Here is a 25,406-nt window from a genome sequence, read left to right as displayed (position 1 = left end):
TACATGACGGGTCCGAGAGGATTTTTATGTCTTGGGATGTAATGTACATCACCCCATGTTTTGTAATGGATTCTGAATAAAAATTGACCTTTTATTTACTTGGACGTGGATGCTGGACATGTTTTTTTTCTTTGTGGGGGTTAGCAGCCAGTAGCTGCTTGGATTACCCATAGCTAGCAATGCAAAAAATGCAGCGGGAGCCCATATATATTTTTTTTAATTATTTATTTAAATAACTAAAAACAAAATGGGCTTCCCTGTATTTTGATTGCTGGACATCACACTGCTGTAAAAATAAATCATTAAAAAAAATGACGTAGCGCTCCGCGGTATTTTTGATTCTCAGCGCAGATAAAGCAGACAGCTATGGGTTGCCACCCCCATCTGCCTGGCGTTACCTTGCCTGGCAATCAAAATACAGGGAAGCCCATTAATTTTTTCTATTTAAAAAATAGTTAAAAAAAAAATATGACGTTGGGTCCCCCCATTTTTGATAGCCAGCTAGGGTAAAGCAGTCGGCTGTAGCCTGAAAACCACAGCTGGCAGCTTTACCGTGGTTGGGGATCCAATGTGGAGGTCACCCCAGGCTCTTTTTTTATAATTATTTTATAAATATTAATAATTACAAAAAAAAAGTAGGGTCCCCCCCAAATTGGATCACCAGCCAAGGTAAAGCGGACAGCTGTGGTCTGGTATTCTCAGGGTGGGAAGGTCCATAGTTATTGGGCCTTCACAGCCTAAAAATAGCAGGCCGCAGGCACCCTAGACGTGGCACATCCACTAGATGCGCCAATCCTGGCGCTTCACCCCAGCTCATCCCGTGCCCTGGTGCAGTGGCAAACGGGGTAATAAATCGGGTTGATACTAGCTGTAAAGTCACCTGACATCAAGCCCAGCAGTTTGTGATGTCATGGCATCTATTAGATACCCAACATCATAAACTGTCAGTACTAACAAAAAAAAATCGATAAAAAAAATGTATTTGAAAAAACAGTCCCCAAAACATTCCCTCTTTCACCAATTTATTGTAAGAAAAAAAATAAAGGGGTCCCACGACGACTCTGGACCGTTTAGAATATGGGGGGAAACACTCAGGCAATGTATCCCCCATTTTCTAGGAGTGCAGACCCTTCATGTGAAGAGTGTGGGTGCAATGAATCTGCACTCACTCTCCACGGGTCCACAGCAGTAAAGTCCATGTCGTAACGGTTGCTACCAAAGCTGCAATGCCCTGCTCATGAGGTAAGGGCATGCCTAATCAGGAGAACTATTCTACATTTCCAAATATTGGTATTTGCTGATATTATTGCTATTCCACCTACTATATATTGGGGATAGGATCTTGGAGATGGAATACCCCTTTAAGTCCAGTTATCCAACTGAATGAATACTTAACAGAGCTCGCTATTTAGATGTGTTTTCTTGTGGCGTATAACGGACTCTCATGTTTGGTAGTCGTTCAGCAGGGAAACTATAAAAGCAAATCCCTCCATTTGGAAATGTAGTATATTAGTATATAGCTCTCCTGATCAATTATGTTCCTTACCTCATGAGCAGGGCATTGAAGTAATAATAATAATTTATTCATTTATATAGCGTTATTAATTCCATAGTGCTTTGCATACATTGGGAACACTGTCCCCATTGGGGCTCACAATCTAAATTCCCTATCTGTATGTCTTTGGAGTGTGGGAGGAAACCAGAGTACCCGGAGGAAACCCACGCAAACACAGGGAGAACATACAAACTCCTTGCAGATGGTGTCCTTGGTGGGAATTGAACCCAGGACCTCTGCGCTGCAATACTGCAGTGCTAACCACTGAGCCACCGTGCCGCCCATTTAGCTTACAGATGCATAACCACCACTCACTGTGTCTGAACACAGGAAGCTGAGCTGACAGCCGCTCTGTGCATGCGGCAGCGTCTATTGTGAAGGAGAGGGCCGCGGGGGATCAACGCTGCACAGGTACCGTGGGACACCGGGGAACACCAGTGGGGTTATAGGGGGTGACCTGGCAGGGCCTGGGGAGGAGTTTTCTGTCGCATGTGTCATGGCACATGCGACAGAAATCAGAGGAGTAGGGTGAATGCGGCCGGCGCGCTGCTGTGCGCGCGGCCATCTTGGATTTCTGGGAGGGGGTCAGGGGGGGCACTTTGGCGACACCGGGGGACCGGAGGGGACCGGGGAGGAGATTATTCATGTTTGTTCATGCCAGATAGGAGATAAATAATTTTTTACCGACGCTGTCATTTACTATAACGTGATCATCGGTATACGGTGTATACCTGTGATCACGTGAGTGGGGACCGGACATGGAGGGGTTTTTCGGGCTTATTAAAGTAGTGAACCAGGGTATATGTTTGTGTTTTTTATTTCTAATAATGGATTTTTTCGGGCGTGTGTGTTTATTTACTGTCACTTACAGATTAATCATGGAAGGTATCTCGGGGAGACGCCTGACATGAAAAATCTAGGATTTAGTGGCAGCTAGGTGCTGCCAATAACTCCTTATTACCCCGATTTGCCAACACACCAGGGCAAATCGGGAAGAGCCGGGTACAGTCCCAGAACTGTCGCATCTAATGTATGCGGCAATTCTGGGCGGCTGCTGGCTGATATTGTTAGGCTGGGGGGCTCCCCATAACGTGGAGCTCCCCATCCTGAGAATACCAGCCTTCAGCCGTATGGCTTTATCTGGCTGGTTTTAAAATTGGGTGGGGGACCGCACGCTGTTTTTTTTAATTATTTAATTATTTATTTCACTGCACAGTATAGAGACGCCCACCGGCTGCTGTAATTGGGTGCAGTGAGACACCTGTCACTCAGCGTGGGGGCGTGTTTCACTGCAACCAATCATAGGCGCCAGTGGGCGGGGAAAGCAGGGAATACGAGATTGTTTAATGAGCGGCCGGCTTTTTCAAAATAGTAAAAGCCGCCGGAGCAGTGTGAATGCCGTGCAGCGCCACGCCGGAGATCGGGGATCTGTGAGTATGAACGAGGGGGTAAGAGGGATAGACTGACATGGACAGAGAGAGAGGGACAGAGATAGTGACCGACTGACGGAGATTAGTGAATGACAGACAGTTTGAGGCGCTTCAGAACGCAGCTTTTCAGCTGCGCTCTGAAGCGGACCTTTTTTAAGCTGCGGTGCAGAGCGCACACCTGCGCACATAGCATCAGACATCAAAATCGTATGAGGGATGTCACACGTTTCAATTGACTAGGTTCGTACAACAAAACATCCAATATATGAGGAATAAACGACGTGTATGCGATCACCGTATTTGCGTTCAATCTTGATCGCACGTAGATGTCACACGCAAATACGTCACGAACGATGCCGGATGTGCGTCACTTACAACTTGACCCCGACGACGGATTGTGAGATATATTGAAGCGTGTAAAGCGGGCTTAAGGGGTGCTTAGCTTTGTATTTATATAATGCAGCCACTGGTAGGTATAAACGATCAAGAGACCAAATACAGCAAAAATACCTAAAAATTAACTTTTATTGATTCCTCTAAAAAAGGGAAGGAACACCTTGCCTTTGTTTAAAAACAATGTCTCGCAGAGATAGACGTAATGTATAGCCCTATTAAATTGAAAAAGGGCCTATACACCCTGCCATATGACATTAACAAAATGACACATAGATTATTAGTTGTGTACTGGCAGGTGTCACAACTGAACCAGGATAAGCACCAGCTGGTTGATAAGGATGGGCTATGCTCGAGACCTCAGAGCCCCTTCACTATAGTGCTGCCAATAATAATGTACCAAACAGCCCTCAGGCCAGTTAGGATAGGTACACAAACACCTGACAGGGTGTCAAAAAACAGTCAATAAGTGCCCACTGGTTCAGAACAGAAACGACAATGCTTAAGGGAAAATAACATAATCAGATCCCCATCAAACCATTGTCTGATCTTGTATAGAAATATTTGGAACGATCTCACCCTTGCCGGTGTATCATATTCCAAAAAGACAGTTTGCCACCATCATAGGCGTATCCACGGGCCCTTCCACTCTGGATCCGGGATCCCTTCCAATCGGACAAGCTGTCCTCTCCCAAATTCTCCTTCTCCCGACGCGTTTCCTATATACTATTCATCAGGGGAGTTCATATACGGAGATGCAGGTTTTAATGAAAAAACCTCTAGTGGGTTCACAGATGGTGACAGCACGAGTCCTCCCTGCTGCAGGGGCTCTGAGGTCTCGAGCATAGCCCATCCTTATCAACCAGCTGGTGTTTATCCTGGTTCAGTTGTGACACCTGCCAGTACGCAACTAATAATCTATGTGTCATTTTGTTAATGTCATATGGCAGGGTGTATAGGCCCTTTTTCAATTTAATAGGGCTATACATTACGTCTATCTCTGCGAGACATTGTTTTTAAACAAAGGCAAGGTGTTCCTTTCCTTTTTTAGAGGAATCAATAAAAGTTAATTTTTAGGTACTTTTGCTGTATTTGGTAGCTTTGTATTTAGCCAAAAAATGAAAAAAAAATGACGTGGGGTTCCCCCTATTTTTGTAGCCAGCTAGGGTAAAGCAGATGGCTGCAGCCTTCAGACCACAGCTGGCAGCTTCACCTTGGCTGGTAATCCAAAACTGAGGGCACCCCACGCTGTTATTTTAAATTAAATAAATAATTTAAAAAAAAAAAAACACGTGGGGGTCCCCCCAAAATTGGATCACCAGCCAAGGTAAAGCAGACAGCTGGGGTCTGATATTCTCAGACTAGGGAGGTCCATGGTTATTGGACTCTCCCCAGCCTAAAAATTGCAGGCCGCAGCCGCCCCAGAAGTGGCGCATCCATTAGATGCGCCAATCCTGGCGCTTCGCCCCAACTCATCCCGTGCCCTGATGCGGTGGCAAACGGGGTAATATATGGGGTTAATACCAGATGTGTAATGTCACCTGGCATCAAGCCCTGGGGTTGGTGAGGTCAGGCGTCTATCAGATACCCGACATCACCAACCCAGTCAGTAATAAAAAAAAATAGACGACAAACACATTTTTATTTGAAAAAACACTCCCCAATATATTCCCTCTTTAACCAATTTATTAGAAAGAAAAACAAATCCAGGTCTGCTGTAATCCAAGGGGTTCCCATGACGATCCACACTGTCCCAGTCAATGAAGAGCAGGATGTTCCCCATTGGCTGGGAGAGCAATGCAGTGACCTGAGTTAACATCAATGGGTCAGCCCAGATCACTGCAGGGGATGACAAGTGCTGCTGTCAGGAGCGAGGTACATTACCTGCGCTGATCTCCTGCACTGCTGACAGCACCAGTCACTGACTTCAATGACCGCCGCCTTCACAGCCAAGTATCGCGAGCGGCTCGTGACATCACCGCTAGTCAGTCTCGGGTCGGAAGCGAGAGAAGGTGATGTGACACGCGGCGGCCATGGAGGACAGTAACAGCGCTGAGGTCGGGAGGGCGGAACTTCATCACCGCAGGTAAGCCGAGCGGGACCATGTGTGCAGAGTGCCAGGTGGGCGGAGCCTAGCGGGGTACTGTGTGCAGAGTGCCAGGTGGGCGGAGCCTAGCGGACCATGTGTGCAGAGTGCCAGGTGGGCGGAGCCTAGCGGGGCAATGTGTGCAGAGTGCCAGATGGGCGGAGCCTAGCAGGGTAATGTGTGCAGAGTGCCAGGTGGGCGGAGCCTAGCGGGACCATGTGTGCAGAGTGTCAGGTGGGCGGAGCCTAGCGGGGTAATGTGTGCAGAGTGCTAGGTGGGCGGCGCCTAGCGGGACCATGTGTGCAGAGTGCCAAGTGGGCGGAGCCTAGCGGGACCATGTGTGCAGAGTGCCAGGAGGGCGGAGCCTAGCGGGGTAATGTGTGCAGAGTGCCAGGTGGGCGGAGCCTAGCGGGGTAATGCGTGCAGAGTGCTAGGTGGGCGGAGCCTAGCGGGACCATGTGTGCAGAGTGTCAGGTGGGCAGAGCCTAGCGGGACCATGTGTGCAGAGTGCCAGGCGGGCGGAGCCTAGCGGGGTAATGCGTGCAGAGTGCCAGGTGGGCGGAGCCTAGTGGGACCATGTGTGCAGAGTTCCAGGTGGGCGGAGCCTAGCGGGGTAATGTGTGCAGAGTGCCAAGTGGGCGGAGCCTAGCGGGACCATGTGTACAGAGTGCCAAGTGGGCGGAGCCTAGCGGGACCATGTGTGCAGAGTGCTAGGTGGGCGGATCCTAGCGGGGTAATGTGTGCAGAGTGCCAGGTGGGCAGAGCCTAGCGGGACCATGTGTGCAGAGTGTCAGGTGGGCAGAGCCTAGCGGGACCATGTGTGCAGAGTGCCAGGTGGGCGGAGCCTAGCGGGGCCATGTGTGCTGGCGGCGGAGAGCGAAGTGGGTGGAGCCTAGCAGGGCCATGTGTGCGGGCGGCGGAGTGCGAAGTGGGTGGAGCCTAGCGGGGTCATGTGGCGCAGAGGACGTCAGTGTCGTGGACTGCATGGCTGGGGACAGGTGAGTGTGAGTGTGTGTGTGTGTGTACATGCCGCGTGCAGTAGGGGGCAAAGCGAGCTGAGCGGGGAAGTGTCGGCTCCCTGTACACGTAACTAGGATAAATATCGGGTTACTAACCAAAGCGCTTTGCTTGGATACCCGATGTTTATCTTGGTTACCAGCTTCTGGCAGGCTGCCAGCGATGGCTCCTGCACACTGTAGCTGTAAAAAGTCCTGCTGTTTGCTGCTAGAACCGTTCTCGAACGTAACTAGAACTATCGAACTTTAGCAAAAAGCTCGAGTTCTAGTTCGATCTAGAACAGCCCCCAAAATCACTCGAACCGTGAACTGGAGAACCGCGAACTGCGCTCAACTCTACTCCTTAGCAAACAGGAGAGCTGATTATCTGTCATACCAAACTCTGCTTATATAGATTTGTCTGATAGAAGATCAACTTTACTGTTGTATGTCCGCCACTCTGTATAGGGAGGCTGGGAAAAGTAAACATTCGTTTTTTGGACGTTTGGAGGATTAAATCAGGGCACACTTAACCAGTGTCTTCTATACATGAGGTGATGTAACAATTTCCAGCAAGCACACAGCTATAAACACTAGCCCAGGTAGTAGTAGATAGTAAGGCTTTAATAATCTTCCCACAGGGCTTCCATGATAACATACATGGCAGTCTGTTCACAGAATATCTTTTCTCCTTACACAGTGGATGTAGACAGAGCAGAACACTGTACCTTATCATGCAGTGAGGTGAGGGGGAGGGGTGATGAATCCCTTACTTGGTCACTTCTCTCCACTATTCTTCTGCTGCACAACAGAGTTTGCTCCTGAACTGCCCTGGCTGTTCTTCACGCCTGACAGTCTCTTTCCTGGACTGGCTGGCATCAGTAGTTTAACTCTTTTCAGGTCACTCACACTACACTTTCTGAGCACTGCTTCTTTTGCAGAGAGACAAACACACACTCTGCTTTCCAGCATACCCTGGGTCACTGTTGGATACTTTTTGTCTCCTGTTGCATCCTTAACTCTACAGTTACTGGATGATTGTAGATCATCTGTGCAGTTCCTACTTGTCACATTACATAATGCTGATTATGTTTAGAAATGTTTAGACAGAAGAGCAATCTCTGTAACCATATTGTAATTTGACAGAGAATATAATTCTAAGCGGCTTAAAGTGGTTTGGGGGATTTTATAAATCTCACTAAAATAACAGTATATGGGAATGTATTAAAATAATGTTTCTGAGTGTTGACCTTGCCGACCATATCTGCAGGAAGACTGCATGGGGAGGAACATTGTCTACAAAATTTTTTATTGTACAACACAGGCTTAAGAAACTTTAGAAACTTTAAAGGTAGGGGTATTAGAAATGTTAAATGAGTAGTGGTCAACTGTGGTGGAAGTCAAGCAATTTTTCCATCAGTCTCACAGATCTTGAGCCGAGCAGCACACATGCTCGATCACTACTCCACTTAAACTTAACTTGAAGTGAGTGAGAGACCAGTGTCCTCTTCTAATGATGGGTAGAAGTACCAGTGGTCAGATCCCCATTAATTAACATTTGTGAGTGACAACATGTATAGTGAACTTTTATTTTAGGATGATTAATAAAATCCAGTCCTGATTAAAGTACTGTCCGATTTCAAAAACTTGCAGAACAACCTAAACACATTGTTTCTTGTATTATTCATCTCTAGGTTCTGTGTCCCTTTAGTTCATTTAACAAGTAAACAGAGAGACAGAGATGGGATTAACAATGTGCAAATTCCTGGTACTCACATCAATAAACGATGTCCTCAGAAGCAGATCTTTGACCCACGATCCTAAGGGTTTCAGGGATGGATAAGCAGCATCAGCCCACAGTGTGGGAACCTGATTATTCAGGAAGCTTTTGTATATTCTCTCCATTTCCTCGGACATAACCACAAACCCAGCAATGGCTTTATTAAGGGTCTCCAGAGAATTCTGGGGGATGAAGTAAATAGGAATATTTACAAGTATTTCTTGGCGAGTTGAAATCACAACATTATGTTAATCATATGTTTGAGCTTCATGCATGAGAATCCTTTTACACGGGCAGATAGACAAATTGACTATCAATGTTACAGTAAGTTGTTCCTTGTCAGATATCTGGCTTCTGACCTGTACTACTCCTTCTGAACACTGATATTAGAAGGAAAGAATGGACATGCTTAAGGTCCAGTCACACATAACGAGATTGTTAATGAGATCGTTACTACATCACAGTTTCCGGATCCTTGTTAAGTCGTTGGTGAGACTGTAGGTGAGATGTCACACAGTCATTTTCCCAACGACTTTAGTAACGATGCAGCAACCTATATAACGATCTCGTTGGTCGTTGAGACCCTGTCACACAGCAGCTATGTAACGATTCCGACCTCGAATAGGGGCGTAGTGTTTGATGCTGTAAGCCACGTAGGCGTGCATATGCGTCGCCTTTTCCACACCCCTCCGCTCCGATTGGTGGCCAATACTGCGTTCTGATTAGGCGGCCGGCCTAGAAGGCAACTTTGTATTGCTTCATCTTTTGTCCCTTTTTGAGCCTTGCTTTGAGGATAGAACATGCGAATTTAGCTTTGATCCGAAAAGCAAGCAAGCAATCGGAAACAAAGTACGAATTAATCCGGATGTAGACGCAGGTTCTATCCTCAAAGCAAGGCTCAAAAAGGAACAAAGCATGAAGCGATACCCAGTCAGAATGGAGTACTGTTCTCAGCACCAACCAATCGGTGCAGAGGGGTCGCAGGAAAGGTGACGCAACTACACACCTACGTGTCACACTTTAAGTTCTTATTTGGTCATTAACGAGATCGTTGGTAGGTGTCAAACATACAGATCCATCCTTGCCCAGCAGGACTCCAAAGAGCCAAAAATGGCCCAGGACATTCAGCAATGACCAACAATCTCACAGCAGGGGGCGGATCCTTGGTACATGTCAAACATAACGAGATCACTGGTGAAGTTGTTGTTTTGTGTCACAGAAACTGTGACGTAGCAATGATGTCGTTAGCGATCTCGTTATGTGTGAAGTGGCATTTACTCATGACTTTATCCTTGCCATCCAACAAAGGAAACCAGGGAACACAGATAACCCCACCAAAAACAAATACACCTTCAACCAAGCTAAATGTGCATGTATTTATGAGTTGTGAGGGTAAGTAGAGGTAGCTTTTAGCGTTTCCATATGAACTATAGAAAAATAGCAAAATGTACTATTTAGGCCTTTTATAGCCATAATATAAAAAAAACAGGCAGCTTCTGCACCCCGAGTTGTATACAGAGCCAGTCATGTCTACAAATCAATGAACCCAGTCTTAAAGAGTAACTACATTTTATTCATCGCTTTATCAAATCATCAAGTTATGAATTTTTGGGTGTTATTCTACATTTTGCTCTACTGGTAGCTAGGACAATTTTTGCACTTCTGATTAGCACAACTAAAGTCTAGATTACTAATTGGTAATAACCCCCTTATGTCTATATTTTCTACAGAATAAACACCGGGCACATTGTTGAAAAACCACTTATCTCTTTAAAAATGCAGGCATACTGGTGCAATTTTGCATCAAAATGATTTTTTGTGAGAAATAAAAGCATAAAAATTTATTTTAGTGGCTAAAAGTGTGCCACAAACAAAAAAAATATATACCACAGCTCCTTAAAAGAAAAGTTCAACATGTGTAAAGTCCATATATATATGCCACATGCTTATATTTTCATTTAATATGTCTTAATGGGCTATTCCCATCTCCAAAATCCTATCCCAATATGTTATAGGTGTAATAATAATAATAATAATAATATTAGCAAATACCTCCAATTAGAAATGTTGTATAATTCTCCTGACATAGGCATTTCTCTTACCTCATGTGCAGGGCATTGCAGCTTAAGTATCTATGGCTATGGTCAAGAGCAACTATCTGTAACAATATGAGTGAATGAAACCATGGATTCCTAAGCTGCAGTGCCCTGCACATGAGGTAAGAGGCATGGCTATGTCAGCAGAATTACACAACATTTCTAATTGGAGCTATTTGCTAATATTATTTTTTTTTATGCCTACTACATATTGGGATATGTCCATGTCCATCCATTACAAAAATGTTTTTGTGTGTTGCTATATTTCAGGAGCCATAACGTTTTAATAACGGACCCGACCAACCTTCTAGATATAGGAGGTTAGACACTTCTGTAGGAGATGCAAAAAAAATATACAGGGGCAGAGATAGGTAGGGTATGGAAAAAGTAAAGAAGCTTTGGAAGAACATTCATTTTGACAGCATCAATTCTGCAGTGTGAACCAACTGGACATGACGGTGGAAACTAAGCATAGCATAGGTCGTACTTAGCTGTAAAAGGGTCCTGTTATAAGGGGTTAATGTGTACCCATCAGTTGTCTAGATAGGTGTTAGACTACTAAAAGGGGTGGGAATACTTTAGAGCACAAATGTCAGGGTAGGGTATGGAGAAATTGAGGGGACATAGCTTAATTGGTCAAGCCAAAGAGATCATCAAAAGCTGTGAAGATAGAGAGGGGGTGAGGAAGGGTGACAAGGGGCAGTGTAAGACTTAACAAAAGGTCATTAGCAAACAAATATAAGTTATAATAGAGCTACCCCAATTCCTTTGACGTTGGAACTGGCCCTGATGGCTCATGGAAGCTTCTCCAAGAAAAGCACTAACAGTAGGGGAGAAAAGGGACTGTCCTGCCTCATTCCTGTCTCTATGGGGAACATGAAAGATTTAGATCCTGTATACTGCACCCGTCCAATACATTTAGAATAGAGGATAGAGATCCAATGCAGACAAATTGTTTTAAAACTTCACCTTTAAAGAGCAAAGTACATATAATGCCACAATGATGAATCAAAAGGTTTAGAAATATCAAGACAGAAGCACAAGGAGGGCAATTTGCGCTCATAGGCAAGATGTGCCAGGTAGAGAACTCTATAGATAACTCTATAGATACCACCACTAGCTTCATGTTCCAAGATGAAGCCTGTTTGATTTCTATGCATGGTATTTAAGAGGTGAGTAAAGTGGCTAAGATTTTCACCAAAGAATGATACAGTAGTTAAATAGGTCAGAAAATGTTGAAATCCAAATCACCTTATTAGGTTTGGGTACAGCATCTACAGTATTTCAGCCAGTGAAGAGGATGAGTACAGAAGGAATCAGACTTATGGACATAAAGGGGAATCTATCAGCAGGATTTCACCCCCCAAACTATTTATATGCATGTGACTGTTTCAAAGACAAGTCCATCAATATATATATATATATATATATATATATATATATATATATATATATATATATATATATTCTGTTCCTATGTTACTGAGAAACCAATGTTTGAATTGATATACAAGTTACTAATGAGAAAGAACCAAAATGAGGTCATGAAGAATGTTACGAAGATTTATAACTATGCAAAGGCTTATCAATTGTTATATTAAAAATAGTTTAGTTATTCTTTAATGAGTCTATGAGAAAGTAGCTTGGATTTTATCAAGTGACTTACCTTAAGTACTCTGAGAAGATTATTAAATCTGTCCACTTCTTGCCCAAGTACAGTAGTCAATGAACTTACTCGGCCTTTAGAGTCTTTAGCAAACAACACCTCAGATGCAACCTCCATGTCTAACTTGTCTGCAGAAAAATATTAGGCAAAGATGCATAAAGATGAGTAGTTACAGTTAATAAAAATAAAATGTATATTTACTACATGAGCTGTATTATAATATTTCAATGAGGAGTCAAAGAAAAATGTATACATCTAGAAAGGACAATGGGTGTCATAGCAAAATAAAAATTAGGCCTCTTTCTAAAGCTGGTTCATGCCACTAGGCCATTCTGGTTATGACAATTTGTATTTTGTTTGTACTCTTAGGATAGAAGGAACTTGTGGCTCTTAAGGCCCCTTTTACACACTGAGACTTTCTAGCGATCCCACCAGCGATCCCAACCTGGCCGGGATCGCTACAAAGTCTCTGGTGAGTCGCTGGTGAGCTTTCAAACAGGCAAACCTGGAAAACGACGCAACAGCGATACGGACCTGCAAAATGACCTAGCTAGTCATTGGGGACGTTGTAAAGCAGCTTTTTGAAAGGGAAGTCGCTAACAAAGTCGCTGTAAAGTCCCCTTTACACACTGAGACTTTCTAGCGATCATGCTGCACAGCGGGAAACAAAGGACCAAAGAATGGTCCTGAACGATTTGTAGCGATCAGCAACTTCACAGCAGGGGCCAGGTCGCTGATGTGTTTCACACACTGCAATGTCGCTGGGGAGGTCGCTATTACGTCACAAAACCGGTGACGTTACAGCGATGTCGTTTGCGATGTTGCAGTGTGTAAAGCCACCTTTAAGCTACTACTTCTATTTGCAGATGCAATTTGTAGGTACACTTGCAAGTAGTTTTTGAAAGAAGTCGACACAGAGGTTCTTCCAAACACCTTAGGCGGGCTTTGCACGTTGCGACATCGCAAGCCAATGCTGCGATGTCGCACGCGATAGTCCTCACCCCCATCACAGGTACAATATCTTGTGAAAGCTAGCGTAGCGAAAATTATCGCTACGCCGGCTTCACATGCACTCACCTGCTCTGCGACCGTCGCTCTAGCCGGCAACCCGCCTCCTTATTAAGGGGGCGGGTCGTGCAGCATCGCTGCGACGTCACACGGCAGGCGGCCAATAGGAGCGGAGGGGCGGAGATGAGCAGGATGTAAACATCCCGCCCACCTCCTTCCTTCCGCATAACCTACGTAAGCCGCGGTGACGCCGGTAGGAGATGTTCCTCTCTCCTGCGACTTCACACACAGCGATGTGTGCTGCCGCAGGAGCGAGGAACAACATCGGACCGTCCCGTCAGCGTAATTATGGATTACGCCGACGCTGCACCGATGATACGATTACGATGCTTTTGCGCTCGTTAATCGTATCATCTAGGCTTTACACACTGCGATGTCACATGCGATGCCGGATTTGCGTCACTTTTAATTTGACCCCACCGACATCGCACCTGCGATGTCGTAGTGTGCAAAGCCCGCCTTAGAGAAGTAACCAACCACAGACCTTCTGTGGCTGTAGGCTTGTGAAAATCTTTCTGTTGTGTCATGTAATCCCAGACACTCCAATAGAAATAGCTCTGGCACACTAAAATGATTGATAACATGAGAAGAAAATTCTTTGAATGTTGAATATTTTTTATTTGTGCAAAAGGATAAGCGATAATTCATCCAACGTTTCGACCATATGACTTAGGTCTTAATCAAGGATAAAGTTATCTAAGATCATAAAAAATTACAGAAAGTATAAATACAGGATTAGTACATAGTATAACATTGACAATGCGATATAAGACATATTGGTACTAAATGATGTAATAGGTCAATTGACCATAATGCGTCGCACTTAATAAAAATTAATACGTTGTGGAAACATATGCAACAAAAGGGAGAATTCTACATAACAATAACCTATCTGGAGAAAAAGAGATCCAGAAAAAAATATGCAGATTATTTTTAAAGCACAAAGGTAAGTCAAGCAGGCAAATACCCACCTACAGTATATCTATACCTTATGCACTTGGTGATATTAGTAAGTAGATGGTGGAAGCCTATTCCAGAACTGGAAGCGATAAATAATTGTGGTTGATTCTAAATGTAAATTAGCACAAATATTTACATCATCATAACGTGCGGGCTATGACATGATGGACAATATGACAGAGGTAGAAGGGAGAGAGCAAAACTACCTGAAATGCTATGTAGTAGCCAATGGTAGGTATTTTTTGGAGGTTTGATGGGAATAATGCGATTCCTTCACTGAAGGGTTCTCAGTTGCCTCAGGATCACAAAAATGCTATAGACAAATGATACACACACACATACAGGCAGAGCGCAGTGATTAGGATCTAAGGGAAAGCATAAGGGGGAATAAGTGATGGTCTGCTGAGTGTAGAAAGTAGGCAGGAACTAAACATATACACATGCCTCTCAGTGGTGATGCAGGGTATAGGCCCCAGGGAAGCGTGCATCCTATAGCGGTGGTGGTATTATTTATGTTAAGGGCTGGATGGCGTCCACCATCTGACTTCCTGGACGGTGCTTTCCCTTAGATCCTAATCACCGCGCTCTGCCTGTATGTGACCTTTCATTTCCACTAATTGTATACCAGGTATGTGCTCTAGTCTATGCTGTATTGATTAGCGTATGCATTTTGTATGCCGTGACTAATGATACACTCTCCATAAGGTTCCCTATAGAGTCTTGCTGGGACGTTTTGCTCCCCTATCCATGGCATCAGTGCCTAAATGATTATTCCCTTATGCTACATAAAGGTAATATGGATATTATATGTCTAATGCCACATGTACCTTATACTGGTGTTATCCCTTTGTGTATTAATATCTCTTATCCCTGTATCATTTGTCTATAGCATTTTTGTGATCCTGAGGCAACTGAGAACCCTTCAGTGAAGGAATCGCATTATTGCCTCTAAATCTCCAAAAAATACCTACCATTGGCTACTACATAGCATTTCAGGTAGTTTTGCTCTCTCCCTTCTACCTCTGTCATATTGTTCATCATGTCATAGCCCGCACGTTATGATGATGTAAATATTTGTGCTAATTTACATTTAGAATCAACCACAATTATTTATCGCTTCCAGTTCTGGAATAGGCCTCCACCATCTACTTACTAATATCACCAAGTGCATAAGGTATAGATATAGATATACGTTCATACTCCTGCAGTCAAAAGAGAAAAGAGAATAAATAGAGAAGTTTTTCTCATGTCCATGTTCTTGTGATCTGTGATATGATATTTGTTCATTTCATTTACTGCATAGGATTGCAAGTTTTCCATTTGTCTTCTAATGGTGATGACCTTATACAATAGAACGCATATCGTCCTGTTGTTCATATAGGTGGGTATTTGCCTGCTTGACTTACCTTTGTGCTTTAAAAATAATCTGCATATTTTTTTCTGGATCTCTTTTTCTCCAGATAGGTTATTGTTATGTAGAATTCTCCCTTTTGTTGCATATGTTTCCACAACGTATTAATTTTTATTAAGTGCGACGCATTATGGTCAATTGACCTATTACATCATTTAGTACCAATATGTCTTATATCGCATTGTCAATGTTATACTATGTACTAATCCTGTATTTATACTTTCTGTAATTTTTTATGATCTTAGATAACTTTATCCTTGATTAAGACCTAAGTCATATGGTCGAAACGTTGGATGAATTATCGCTTATCCTTTTGCACAAATAAAAAATATTCAACATTCAAAGAATTTTCTTCTCATGTTATCAATCATTCTAGTGTGCCAGAGCTATTTCTATTGGATTGACTCTTATTTTTTCGGAGCACCTACTATACACACATTGAGCCAGACATATTCATTCTCCATGTAATCCCAGACAGACTCAGTAATGTTGAGATCAAGCATTTATAGGGGCCATATTATTACTTCCAGGACTCCTTATGTGTTCTTAACCCCTTAACGACCCATGACATACTGGGTACGTCATGGATCATGTGCTGGTAAGCCCCACACCCTGCCGCCGGCAGGCGGCGGCGATCCGCGCACATATCAGCTGTTATCAACAGCTGACGTGTGCCTGCTAGCCGCGGGTGGAATCGCTTCCACCCGCTGCCATTAACCCCTTACATTTCGCTGCCAAAATCTGGCAGCGATATGTATATGGGCGCCGCCATGACAGTCACTTACCCCGCCCCCACCGGAAGTCACGTGACATGATCACGTGACTTCCGGTGGTTGCCATGGTAGCACAGGGTCATGTGATGACGCCTGTAGCTAACATGACTCACTTCCTCTCAATGCTGGAATACAGCCGGCATTGAAAGTAAAGCAGCAAATCTGCAGTTCTCAGCTCTGTAGCTGAGATCTGCAGATAGTGCAGAGCAATCGGATTGCTGATCGCTTTAGCCCCCTAGGGGGACTAGTAAAATAAAATAAAAAAAAAAAGTTTTAAAAAAAATTAAAAAAAATAAAAAAACCCTAAAAGTTCAAATCACCCCCCTTTCACCCCACTGAAAATTAAAGGGTTAAAAAATAAAAAAATATACAAGTATTTGGTATCGCCGTGTTCAGAAATGCCGATCTATCAAAATATAAAATCAATGAATCTGATCAGTAAATGGCGTAGCGGCAAAAAAAATCCAAACGCCAAAATTACGTTTTTTGGTTGCCGCAAATTTTGCGCAAAATGCAATAACAGGCGATCAAAACTGCGCAAAAATGGTACCGTTTAAAACGTCAGGTCGAGAGGCAAAAAATAAGCTATCACTGAGCCTCAGATCCCGAAAAATGAGAACGCTACGGGTTTTGGAAAATGGCGCAAAACGTGCGCCACTTTTTTTGGACAAGCTTGTGAATTTTTTTAACCCCTTAGATAGAAGTAAACCTATACATGTTTGGTGTCTACAAACTCGCACTGACCTGAGGCATCACACCCACACATCAGTTTTACCATATAGTGAACACAGTGAATAAAATATCCCAAAAACTATTGTACGATCACACTTTTTTGGCAATTTTTCCGCACTTGGAATTTTTTTTCCGTTTTCCAGTACACTATATGGTAAAAGTTTTAAATGGTTTCATTTAAAAGTACAACTCGTCCCGCAAAAAACAAGCCCTCATATGGCAAGATTGATGGAAAAATAAAAAAGTTACGCCTCTCGGAAGAAGGGGAGCAAAAAACAAAAACGGAAAAACGGAAAGTGCCCGGGGGCTGAAGGGGTTAATGATGAAAAAAAAATTCTAAATGGCATTGGCTATTTGCTTGGGGATCATTGCTGAAAATACAGGCAGATTCTTATACATCAAGCAATACTATCCGGAAGACATCTGATTGGCTTCAAGTTTATTCTGCAGCAGAACAATAACCCCAAGCATAAAGTCAATGTCATTATGACTATGGATGAGTGAACAAACTTGTAAAAATGGCGTAGGGTCCCCCTATTTTTTATAACCAGCCATGGTAAAACAGACAGCTGGGGTCTGGTATTATCAGGCAGGGAATGCCCAAGGTTATTTTGTTCTTCAAAGCAGAACGCTTTTGGATGGGTATACAAAATTCAACGTTGTGACAGCATATACCTAATATTTTGTTGATACAATTTACATTTTATTGATATACATTAAAAGCTTAACTCAAAACAAAAAAACACAAAAAATTATTTCACAAAGTGAAGGTTGCCAAAATGTCATTAAATTCTAGCCAAATTCTATGAGTCACTAGAGACGTGAGAGAGATATGAGTTTATTTATCAAAAACCTTGAACAATTAGCACAAAAAAGAGGGAAGGGGGTTTATTAACCTTTCTTACCCTATTGCAATATATTCCTACCTGCCAATGGATTACATCCTTACTTAACCGGTGCCCCCATTACTCGGTGGCTCTCCCTTTTCTTCATCTCACTTTCCTTCCTCAAATATAATCAATAGGCCTCATAGAAAAATATATACTGTAAACAACCAATCACTTAATGTCTCAATGCACGCTATTACCTAATTTTTTTTATATATATATATATATATATATATATATATATATATATATATAAACATACACATAAGCATGTACAAAATTACTTCACACAAAATAGGAGCTTTATGTTTCGAAGATATGGTATCAGTTTGTATATATTTTTCTTTCACAAAACTGTCCCATTATCCACTTGCTCCTACCTAGCAATGGAGTACATCCTTATTTTTCGTTTCAAACTGTAAGGTGCCTTGAGACATTCCATATATTCATATCAAAAGATCTTTTGAGGCATTGAGGCATTGAGACATTAAGTGATTGGTTGTTTACAGTATATATATTTTTTCTATGAGGCCTATTGATTATATTCGAGGAAGGAAAGTGAGGGTGAGGAAAAGGGAGAACCGCCGAGGAATGAGGGCATCGGTTAAGTAAGGATGCACTCCATTGGCAGGTAGAAATATATTCCAATAGGGTAAGAAAGATTAATAAACCCCCTTCCCTCTTTTTTGTGCTAACTCATATCTCCCTCACCTCTCTAGTGACTCATAGAATTTGGCTAGAATTTAATGATATTTTGGCAACCTTCACCTTGTGAAATAATTTTTTTGTGTTTTTTTGTTTTGAGTTAAGCTTTTAATGTACATCAATAAAATGTAAATTTTCTCAACAAATTATTTGGTTCTTCACAGCTTAAAAAATAGCAGCCCGAAGCCGCTCTTGAAGTGATGCATCCATTAGATGCGCCAATTCTGGCGCTTCACCACAGCTCTTCACAATTGATGCTTTTTTGAAGGCAAAGGGTGATCACACTTAACATTTATTTGATTTAGATTTTTTTTTTTATACACTTTCTGTGCATTTTGTTGATTGTTAAAAAATAAACTATTACCACTTCTATTTTTGAAAGAATTGTGACTGCAGTATTTTTTCTAAACCTGCCTAAAACTTTTGCACAGTACTCTATACAGTGCTTTGTAAAAGTATTCACACCCTGGGAACCTTTCAACATTTTTCTCATGTTACACACACAAACTTAAATGTATTTTATTGGGATTTTATGTGATATAACAACACAAAGTAGCACATATTTGTGAAGTGTAAAGGAAATGATACATGGTTTTCTAATTATTTAAAAAATCTAAATAAGAAAATGTTGACATGTATTTGTGTTTAGCCCGTTGTAGTGTGATACCCCTAAATAAAATCCGGAGTGAAAAAATTGCCTCCACAAGTCATAATTGGTAAATTGAGTCCACCTGTGTGTAATTTATTCTCAGTATAACTACATCTGTTCTTTGAAGACCTCAGAGGTTTGTTTGAGAACATTGAGATCAAGCAGCATAAAGGGGGTGTTACACCCAGCGATATCACTAGTGAAAGCACCCGCCCCCGTCGTTTGTGCGTCACGGGCAAATCGCTGCCCGTTGCGCACAATATCATTCGGAGCTGTCACACGGGACTTACCTGCTTAGCGACGTCACTGTTGCCGGCAAACCGCCTCCTTTCTAAGGGGGTGGTTCGTGCGGCGTCACAGCGGCATCACTAAGCGGCCACCCAATAGAAGCGGAGGGGCGGAGATGAGCGGGATGTAACATCCCGCCCACCTCTTTCCTTCCGCATTGCCGGAGGCTGCAGGTAAACTGTAGTTCGTCGCTCCCGAGGTGTCACATGTAGCGATGTGTGCTGCCTCAGGAACGACGAACAACCTGCGTGCTCAACAATCAATGATTTTTTAAACAGGAACGACGTGTCAACGATGGACAATTTGGTAAGTATTTTCCATTGTTAACGGTCATTCGTGCGTGTCACACGTAACAACGTTGCTAACGATGCCGGATGTGCATCATGGAATCCGTGACCCCGGCGATATATCGTTAGATACGTCGCTGCGTGTGATGGGGCCTTAATAAAAATCTAGACATATACCAGATAGGTCAGGGATAAAGTTTTGAAAAAGAAGAAAAAAGGGTTAGGATCAGTTCACACTAGAAATAGGATTTTTCTCAAGAAATTTCTTGAGAGTCTGAAAGATTGGCACACTTGCGGTCAAAAAACGCACCAATGACGCACCGAAAACCGCATGTGATTTTACTGCATTTTTTATGCATTTTTGATGTTTTTTTCCGCAGGTTGGAACCTGTGTTTTTTTACCATTATTTATGGCAAAACGCAGGTACCTGCAGAAAAGAAGTGACATGCACATTCTTTTTCTCAAGAAATTCTGCAGAAAGAATGTTCTTGAGAAAAAAAATGCAGTGTGTGCACAGCTTTTTTTTCCCATAGGTTTTGCTGGGGAATGTCTGCAGAAAGGTTACAACCATTTTCTCAAGAAATTTCTGCAGCAAAAATGCAAACAAAACGCTGGTAAAAACGCAGTGTGTGCACAGGGCCTTAGGTTATTTAGAAAAAAAAATATCCCAAGCTCTTGGGATTGGGCATTACGCAATATAAAAGCAAAAAAAATCAGCTCACCTGCGAGGTACATGGCAGCTTCACTCCAAAATTTTAATATAATCCAAAAAGATAGCAAGCATACCACTTATTCAGTAAAAATGCAAGCATTTATTAAGTATAGTTAAAAACATCTTCATGGCTCTACACATTGTAAACATTTTCAAGACAAAATACACCAGGGCAACTAGCTTCTGACTTTCTGTGGTCCTTAATCTAAACCAAGTTTAATCTAGGCGAAGACTATGGACCGCAGAAGGTCAGAAACACATGGACCTTGCGTGTTTTGTCATTTCTAGATATTATAAATGCTTGGATTTTTACTGAATGTGGCATGCTGACCTCGTTTTTGGATTATCTCTTGGAGAACTGTTCAATACATTATCTAAAATAGAAGAAGTATGTCACAACTGCAAAAGCTACCAAGACATAGCCGTCCACCTAAATTGATATTCCAAGCACGGAGGGCACTAAGTAGTGAAGCTGCCAAAAGGCCCATTATCACTCTGGGTAAGTGCAGAGACCCACAGCTCAGGTGGGAAAATCTTTCAACAGGACAACTATTAGCAAGAAGAAAGTCATTTTTGAAAGTATGCAGTGTGCAAAAAGCCATGTCGCAGACATATCTAGCATGTGGAAGAAAGTATTTAGGTCAGATGAGACCAAAGGAGAACCTTTGGGGCTAAATGAAAAATGCTATGTGTAGCACTGCACATCATGACAGTAGGTCACGATTTTCAGCCTCATATGGTTTTCTAAAAGTTTTAAAAATATACAACTTCCTTTATGCTTCACAAATACTTGCTACTTTGCTATACTGTAAGTACAGTATATACAATCATACAATTCCTATAGTAAAATTAAAATGACGATAGTCAATAGTGTCCCTTTAATAGAGTCACTCCTTGAATCTGATATCAAGTTCAGTAATTAGAACACATTAATGGAATTTGCAGAAAAATTACTTGAACTTCTGAAGGCTATGTAATGCTAATCAGGAATATGAACCATTAAAAATAATGTATTAACCCTGGTATTCATAATTTTATTAGAATGTTGAAAAGGACGTAAGAAACTCAAAGCGATAAATCTAGCAGAAAAATGACAGATGTTTTGTTCCTGGATGGTTCAGCAAGCACAGTGACTTGATCAAGAGATGATATTGTGAATATAATGAGCATCTGGCATGTAACATATATCATTGAAAAACTTTAATAACCACAGCAGTTTTAAAAATAATAGATTTTATTCTTACTTTGCAATTATTTAATTAAATGGGTTATTCAAGAATGTAATAAAATGGCCCCCATAATTCAAACGACAGCCCATCCTAGACACATCAGGATGGACTGTGGTCTAAAGAAACAGCTTGCAAGATCTGTGACTCAACTGACAGAGGTACTGAATCATAAACACATACCCAAATCTGAGAAGGGCTATGACGCAAGAAGAAATAAATCCCTTCGCTGACGAATGATTGAGGCTGGAGAAAATGTCCTTTGTGCACAGTTAGCCAAGAAAATTTATTAATTCTAATGTTACAGGCCTTTTCCTCAGCACACAGAGATATGTGTGCTTATGATAAAGCTCTTCTGTGAGTTGGAACACAGGTCTCTGGAGCCATGCTTTTTCAGACTTCAGCCTGTCCTTACACATAACTAGAGTGGGCGGCCATGTCAATTTGATTATGGTGATGATAATTTTCTTACATTGTTCAAGAACTCCCTTAATCATTTATGTAGTATGTTTTGTACTATATATAGTTTTAAAGACTAGGTAAATAGCAGGACAACACTTCATACAGATACCATCTACACTAATGACCAAAAGGGTAACAATGCAGTCTCATGAAAATAATCTGTATAACTAAATAAATATATATATATATATATATATATATATATATATATATATATATATATATTACAGACTAAAAGTTTCATTCAAAGAGTTGTATTTATTTTCATGACTCTGAAAATTGTAGATTCACATTGAAGACATCAAAACTATGAATGAAAACATGTGGAATGAAAACCTTAAAAAAGTGTGAAACAACTGAAAATATGTCTTATATTCTAGGCTCTTCAAAGTAGACACCTTTTGCTTTGATTACTGCTTTGCACTCTCTTGATGAGCTTCAAGAGGTAGTCACCGGAAATGGTCTTCCAACAGTCTTGAAGGAGTTCCCAGAGATGCTTAGCACTTGTTGGCCCTTTTGCCTTCACTCTGTGGTCCAGCTCACCCCAAACCATCTCGATTGGGTTTAGGTCTGGTGACTGTGGAGGCCAGGTCATCTGGCGCAGCACCCCATCACTCTCCTTCTTAGTCAAATAGCCCTTACACAGCCTGGAGGTGTGTTTGGGGTCATTGTCCTGTTGAAAAATAAATGATGGTCCAACTAAATGCAAACCGGATGGAATAGCATGCCGCTGCAAGATGCTGTCGTAGCCATGCTTGTTCAGTATTCCTTCAATTTTGAATACATCCCCAACAGTGTCACCAGCTAAGCACCCCCACACCATCACACCTCCTCCTCCATGCTTCACGGTGGGAAACAGGCATGTAGAGTCCATCCGTTCACCTTTTCACACAAAGACACGGTGGTTGGATCCAAAGATTTCAAATTTGGAATCATCAGACCAAATTACAGATTTCCACTGATCTAATGTCCATTCCTTGTGTTCTTCAGCCAAAACAAGTCTCTTCTGCTTGTTGCCTGTCCCTAGTAGTGGTTTCCTAGGAGCTATTTTACCATGAAGGCCTGCTGCACAAAGTCTCCTCTTAACAGTTGTTCTAGAGATGTGTCTGTTGCTAAAACTCTGTGTGGCATTGACCTAGTCTCTAATCTGAGCTGCTGTTAACCTGCGATTTCTTAGGCTGGTGACTCGGATAAACTTATCCTTCGCAGCAGGTGACTCTTGGTCTTCCTTTCCTGGGGCGATACTCATGTGAGCCAGTTTCTTTGTAGCGTTTGATGGTTTTTGCCACTGCACTTGGGGACACTTTCAAAGTTTTCCCAATTTTACGGACTGACTGACCATCATTTCTTAAAGTAATGATAGCCACTCGTTTTTCTTTACTTAGCTGCTTTTTTTGCCATAATACAAATTCTAACAGTCTATTCAATAGGACTATCAGCTGTGTATCCACCAGACTTCTGCACAACACAACTGATGGTCCCAACCCCATTTATAAGGCAAGAAATCCCACTTATTAAACCTGACAGGGCACACCTGTGAAGTGAAAACCACTTCCGGTGACTACCTCTTGAAGCTCATCAAGAGAATGCCAAGAGTGTGCAAAGTAGCAATCAAAGCAAATTAAATCAAAGTGGCTACTTCGACGAACCTAGAATATAGGACATATTTTCAGTTGTTTCACACTTTTTTGTTAAGTATTTCATTCCACATGGTAATTCATAGTTTTGATGCCTTCAATGTGAATCTACAATTTTCAGAGTCATGAAAATAAAGAAAACTCTTTGAGTGAGAAGGTGTGTCCAAACATTTGTTCTGTACTGATATATCTATCTATGTATATATATATATATATATATATATATATATATATATATATATGAGATAGCCAAAATGATTGTCTATAAAACGAAGGTAGTCTCACACTCAAAGCCGTAGTGGATGGTGGAATATGGAGAATGAAAGCCAAAAGTTCAAAATTCCTTTGATCCGTTGTCCCATGATCCCAACAATTGTGAGCCTCCTTTTTTAATTCTGCAAGTAAGTTTTCTATACTTTTTATGACCATCCAATCCAATACAGAAAATAATCTGGCATCTATCAGGTCCCACTGATATCAGATTAAAATACATTGTGTTGAAGATATCATCCAAATATTACCTGGTAACTTTGACAGGATTGAGGCAGCCAGTTCACTAACAATTTCATCATTACTTTTTCCTGCTCCTTGTGCTGTAGATCTTGGCTGTACATCCAATATAGTATTAATTAGAGTACTTGTTTCTTTGCGCTATAGAGAGGTAGATATACAGATAATTAGGGGGGATTTATATTTCTTTTACTAGAAAATGTTGTTCCTCCAAATTAGAGATGAGCGAACTCGAGGTACAATATTCGGTGTTGGTACCAAACACAGACTTTACAAAAACAACAAAGTTCAGATTCGGAGTTACAGTGCTTTACGTATGAACAGCACTCATGTGAGCAACGCTGTGCTTAGGTATACGAAGTGCTCAGCCCAATGCGAGATGCTTGCAGTGTTTGAATGGCACGTACTGGGGGTAACAACTAGAGATGAGCAAACTTGAGGTTTAAAGTTCGGGTTCGAAAATCAATTTCCAAAAAAACACCGAAGTTCGGGTTCGAAGTTTGAGTAAGTAATGAGTGCAAACCACTCAAGGGAGCAGCACTGTGCATGAGTATGATTGATGCACCTCCCTGTGCAAGCCACGTGCAGTGTTTAAATGGCTTGCACTGGGGTTAAAATCAGCAGGATCTAATGAGATGTGAACACAAAAATTTTTTGAAAAACCCCACACATCCTTCCCCAGAAGTGTTCTGCTTATTGCTGGCTGCATGTGGGCGGAGACACGAACTGGCCAATTATTGACTTCCATTGAGGTTTGGTTCATGTCAGGGTCACAAAATGAACCTTATCTAAGGTTCAAAAGTGCCCTCCAAACCGAACTTCTAAAGGTTCGCTCATCTCTAGTAACAACAGAATAATCGGATGTACAAAATGAACAAACCTTGCCCATCCACCCCCAGAAGTGATCTGTTTATGGCTGGCTGCTTAAGGTCAGAGACCTAAACTGCCCAATTAGTGACTTCCATTTGGAGTTCAGGTAAAGTTCGGGTATCAAACTGATCTTAATTTAAAGTTTGGCTGAACCCACCGAATTAAACTTTCAGGGGTCCGCTCATCTCTACTCCTAATTCTAAATATTAATAAATAGCAGTGGGTAT

At 42.0% G+C, this 25,406-nt stretch overlaps 1 protein-coding gene across 1 annotated transcript in view; it reads right to left on the bottom strand.

The window, feature by feature from the left end:
• The window catches only part of DNAH6 (dynein axonemal heavy chain 6), a 596,499-nt gene that overhangs the window by 28,916 nt on the left and 542,177 nt on the right, over window positions 1-25,406 (bottom strand). The window contains exons 71-73 of the mRNA XM_075352201.1: window positions 24,321-24,450; window positions 12,002-12,129; window positions 8,236-8,421 (exon numbers count right to left, since the gene is read on the bottom strand). Of these exons, the coding sequence (XP_075208316.1) occupies window positions 8,236-8,421; window positions 12,002-12,129; window positions 24,321-24,450 (444 nt within the window). The remainder of the gene's footprint in view (window positions 1-8,235; window positions 8,422-12,001; window positions 12,130-24,320; window positions 24,451-25,406) is intronic.

This window comes from Anomaloglossus baeobatrachus, chromosome 1 (genome assembly GCF_048569485.1).
Source record: "Anomaloglossus baeobatrachus isolate aAnoBae1 chromosome 1, aAnoBae1.hap1, whole genome shotgun sequence".
Classification (NCBI taxonomy): domain Eukaryota; kingdom Metazoa; phylum Chordata; class Amphibia; order Anura; family Aromobatidae; genus Anomaloglossus; species Anomaloglossus baeobatrachus.
The sequence above is the reverse complement of the archived record's forward strand: the minus strand, read 5'-3'. Positions and strand labels throughout refer to the sequence as shown.